This window comes from Etheostoma spectabile, chromosome 8 (assembly GCF_008692095.1).
Source record: "Etheostoma spectabile isolate EspeVRDwgs_2016 chromosome 8, UIUC_Espe_1.0, whole genome shotgun sequence".
Taxonomy (NCBI): Eukaryota; Metazoa; Chordata; class Actinopteri; order Perciformes; family Percidae; genus Etheostoma; species Etheostoma spectabile.
In genome coordinates this window covers 33845183-33849381 of record NC_045740.1, presented here as the reverse complement: position 1 = coordinate 33849381, position 4199 = coordinate 33845183, and the positions used below count along the sequence as shown (strand labels likewise).

The window sequence follows — 4199 nt, the reverse complement described above, 5'->3', positions numbered from 1 at the left end:
CGCACGCACGCACGCACGCACGCACACACTTGCTGCTGCTGCTGCTGCTGACTGATGTAATCCTATTAAATGCCAGATAAGTTCTTGGCTCTTGTCACATCTCTTATCTCTGACCTCTGTCAGTCGGAGCAGGGATCTCATTAGGAGCCGGTTCGGTCCTCAGTCCAGACGGACACTATCTGTGTGTCTTCATGTTGCAGTCCTTTTACTACTAAGCAGTACTAATACCATTCTTCAGAAGAATCTCTGAAATTAATTAGGCAGCGAGAGCAGTAATGACTGTTGTTGTACTGGATGCATTAACACAGTGGAAATAAATATTAAACGTATAATATAAAAGGAAATGTTGACTTTAGTGTTAAAAGTCCCTGATCACGCTCATTTTCAGGTTTAAACTTGTTTTGGGGTTTTTCATTAGAAAATGTTTACACGCTTTAATGTTAAATGTCTGTCTGAATATACCTGTCTGTATGTACCCTGTGTCTGAAACGCTCCTTTTTAGCGCCTGTTTCTTTTAGCCCCCCTCCTAAAAAAGCCCGGTCTGCTCCGATTGGTCAGCATTTCTGGGTGTTCCACCTCTGCGCTCTTGGAGTCTCTGCACTGTCATTGCAGCTGGGGAATGACTGTAACAGCACTGTAGGAGCACATAGTATATTTGTGACATCACAGCATGCAGAAGTCCTGACGGCTCGTATAAAGGCACCGTTTCTGAATACGGGCTGGGAGCATTTCTCCGTGGATTGAGCATTTTGATAATGTCACAGTATTTATTTACCACCTCCACCTGCTTTATAATAAAAATAGACATGGAAATCACACTTTTTACAATGTGTGACCTTTAACAGCAGACAGCACCAGCAACAATTAAAACAGGAGCAGATAGAAAACAGGGAGAAGTCTTACTTCAATATGATTATATAATAATAATTTATATTTGGGTCGCCCCTTCTCCTTAGGTGTGGGGAGGAAGCAGCTTTTAGTTTTTATGCACTGCAGTGATGGAATAAACTTCCAGAACCCTTTTGGTCTGTCCCAACCCTGTGTTCTTTTAAGTCTTAAGACTTCCAGAAAAATATTTTGCACATCTACAACTAGGAGACAGGTGCGTCGGAGGGGGACAAGCTCCAAAGTTGCAGAGGAAACTCCAACACACACCAACTTGCAAAAAATAAACTGAAACGTTGCCTACTATTAAACTTTACATATTTATATACAACGTTGATTTCCCAAAGGTCATTCAGAGATAGTCATTCCTATTAAATGTAGTTTGTTTTATTAGGATTGTTGTATGAATTTACTGTTATATTTGCTTTGTATGTGTATGCTTATGTAAAGCACTTTGTAATTGCCTCTGAGTCTGAACTGTGCGATATAAATAAATTGCCTGGGTGTTGTAACACTGACCTTGCTGTGTGTGTCGTCATTGTCTTCAGGCTCTAACCCCGTCAGCAGGATGAGACTCTGGCTCTTGCCCTCTCTCAGGGACCTTTTGGTCACCTTCAGTCTCCTCTCTCCGTACGGAGTCCCTCCCAACGTCGTCTCCTTCCCCGGCACCCCTCTCCTGTCCTGCTCGGTAAGAGGCGAAGTGACCACAGGACTGGGGCTGCGGCCCGGCAAGACAGGAAGCGCCCCTTCCTCCAGGTTGAGAAGCGTTGCAGTGGCGAGGTCGGGGCTTGTGGTGATGGTGGGGTAAGGGGGAGCGGTGTCACTGGAAGGCGTCGTCGTGGTTAAAGTCTTGGCAGGCGCCATCGTTCCCCCCGCATCGCCTGCAAGACGGCGGCCGATGGCAACGGTTCCTTCTGTGGTGGCGGCATCATTACAAACGTTAGCATCCTCCACTGACCTTGCCCCTCTCCCCTTCTCTCTCTCCCTCTCTCTCTCCCTTTCTTTGGCCTCGCGGAGGGGTCGGATGAGGTCTGCAATGGAGGTCCGTTTGACCCTCACCCCCTCTGCTCCTCCGCCTCCCTCTCCCCCTCCGGCCTTGGTGGCTCGGCCGGCTCGAGCCCTCTTGAAGGCAAAGAAGTCGCCAAACTTTTTCTTGATGTTTTTGGTGGGAAGGGTGGAGGTGGTGATGGAAGAGGGGGCAGGGGGGGTGGAGGGTGTAGAGAGGGGTGAAACATCAGTGGATGTGAAGGGCGTGTCAGTAGATGGGACAGAGGGAGAGGTGACAGTGGTGGTAGTGGGGGTGGTGGAGGTGATATTGTCAGACGAAGAGGAAAAGGGGGTTGAGGCTGAGTGGGTGGAGCTTGACTCTGGGGGAGTGGCTTGGGCAGGGATTGACTCCTCCCACTGGCCTTTTCTGCAGCAGGAAGACAGCAGAAAGAGCAACAGACAAGAAGAGACACTCAGTACTACGACTACCGCTACAGGACTCAAGACACATGCTCAGATCAGGTACACAACAACAAGGCTCATGCAAACAACAGAGCAGAACCCTCTCTCAGGGAGAACGTGCTCTGGTTTATTGGCATTTCTTTCAACCAATCCCAATCTTCATGGCCGACGCTAAGCACAAGACGGAGCAATGGTGCCGCTGCTAAATAGCCTCAGAAAGGAAGTTGTTCTGGTGGAACGTGTGGACGTTCAGAAGTAGTTTTAGTCGTCAACAGAAAACTCAGATTGGACAGATAGTCTAGCTAGCTGTCTGGATTTACCCTGCAGAGATCTGAGGACCAGGTAACCATAGTCCTCAGATTGGACAGATAGTCTAGCTAGCTGTCTGGATTTACCCTGCAGAGACCTGAGGACCAGGTAACCAGAGTACTCAGAAATCCATCGGAGGTTAGAATGCCATTGAGATCTCCACTTTTGAGGAAAAACTGAAATTTTGAAGCATACCAAACACTTAATTTTCCTGGATTCTGGTGATTTTTTCTGGAACAATTTGTACCTTTGTAACCAGTTGTGTGTTTAATGGTCTCATCATCTCAGCTGGACTTGTAGGCCGTTATATTGTTTCTAGGTTACTTTATAATGAAACATCAGATTTTACAAACTACATGTGTTCAGAAATCTTAATGTGTAAAGTAACTAGTAACTAAAGCTGTCAGATGAATGTAGTGGAGTAAAAAGTAGAATATTTCTCTCTGAAATGTAGCAGAGTAGAAGTAGAAAGGGGCATGAAAAGAAAAGACTCAAGTAAAGTACAAGTACCTCAACATTTGGACTGAAGTACAGTACTGGAGTTTATTTACTTAGTTACATTCCACCACTGGCTAAAATACAACCCTCGTAGTCATTTTGTGTTCAGTGAAGTGAAACGGCAAACTCAGAACAGACTTCAGACGAGGGATGTGGTGTTACACTGAACGGACACAAAAAACATCCACCATGCACTCTACACATACACACAATCACAAACACGTGTATTACATAACAATGGGCTTTCATTTCAGCAGTTATCAGCAGTTTCCAGGAGAGCTTTGTTCTGATAACAGTTGCAGCTCTCTGCTCACCACTTACAGTGAATAGTCAGTTTTAAAGTGTAGAGAATCTGTCTTGCTCTGACTGTCTCTGTGTTTCTGACTGATGAAAACTCTCCAGCTGGAACGTGTGTTTTGGTGCTATGACAACCGGCAACCGTGAGTTTGGTTGTTGTTGTCCTTGGCGATCGCATTGATGTAAATGTGGCAGTTAATTTTTTGTGGTGAAATAGTATTAAAAACACAAATTTAACAATGATGTGATAAATCTTGCAGCACCGTTGGTCCGTCCTTAAGAACCCAAGGGTGCAGCGGCAGCAACCCCCACTTTGGGAACCACTGGTTTAGTGGATTTACATCCAAGCTGCCACAGGATCAGTTCTGCTCATTTATTGGCTGCCACTGTCAATCATTTTTTTGATGCAGGTGAGCAGAAAAGGGGCAGTTTGTGAGATTGATGGGTACTTTCAGCCCAACAGGGCTTTGAGTCACTGATAACAATGAGTAGATATCAAAGATTTAAATCCCAGCATAATGATGTCTAAAGTGGATATTTAGCAAGAAGAACAAGTGTGTGTGTGTATGTGTGTGTGTGTGTGTTCAACTTACAGTGCATAGTCAGGGATGATTTTCTTGGTAAAGAACTCCTCTACTCCTTCATCCACTCGGCCCATCCCCTCACCGGACTCATTTTCTACCTTTAAAACCGGCTCCTATGACAAAAAAAGATACAGTATGTACACTTGGCATTGTGTGTGTGTGTGTGTGTGTGTGTGT

At 45.5% G+C, this 4199-nt stretch overlaps 1 protein-coding gene across 1 annotated transcript in view; it reads right to left on the bottom strand.

The window, feature by feature from the left end:
* The window catches only part of carmil2 (capping protein regulator and myosin 1 linker 2), a 78741-nt gene that overhangs the window by 8029 nt on the left and 66513 nt on the right, over positions 1–4199 (bottom strand). Inside the window, 2 exon segments of the mRNA XM_032523383.1 lie at positions 1405–2299; positions 4032–4135. Coding sequence (XP_032379274.1) covers positions 1405–2299; positions 4032–4135 — 999 coding nt within the window.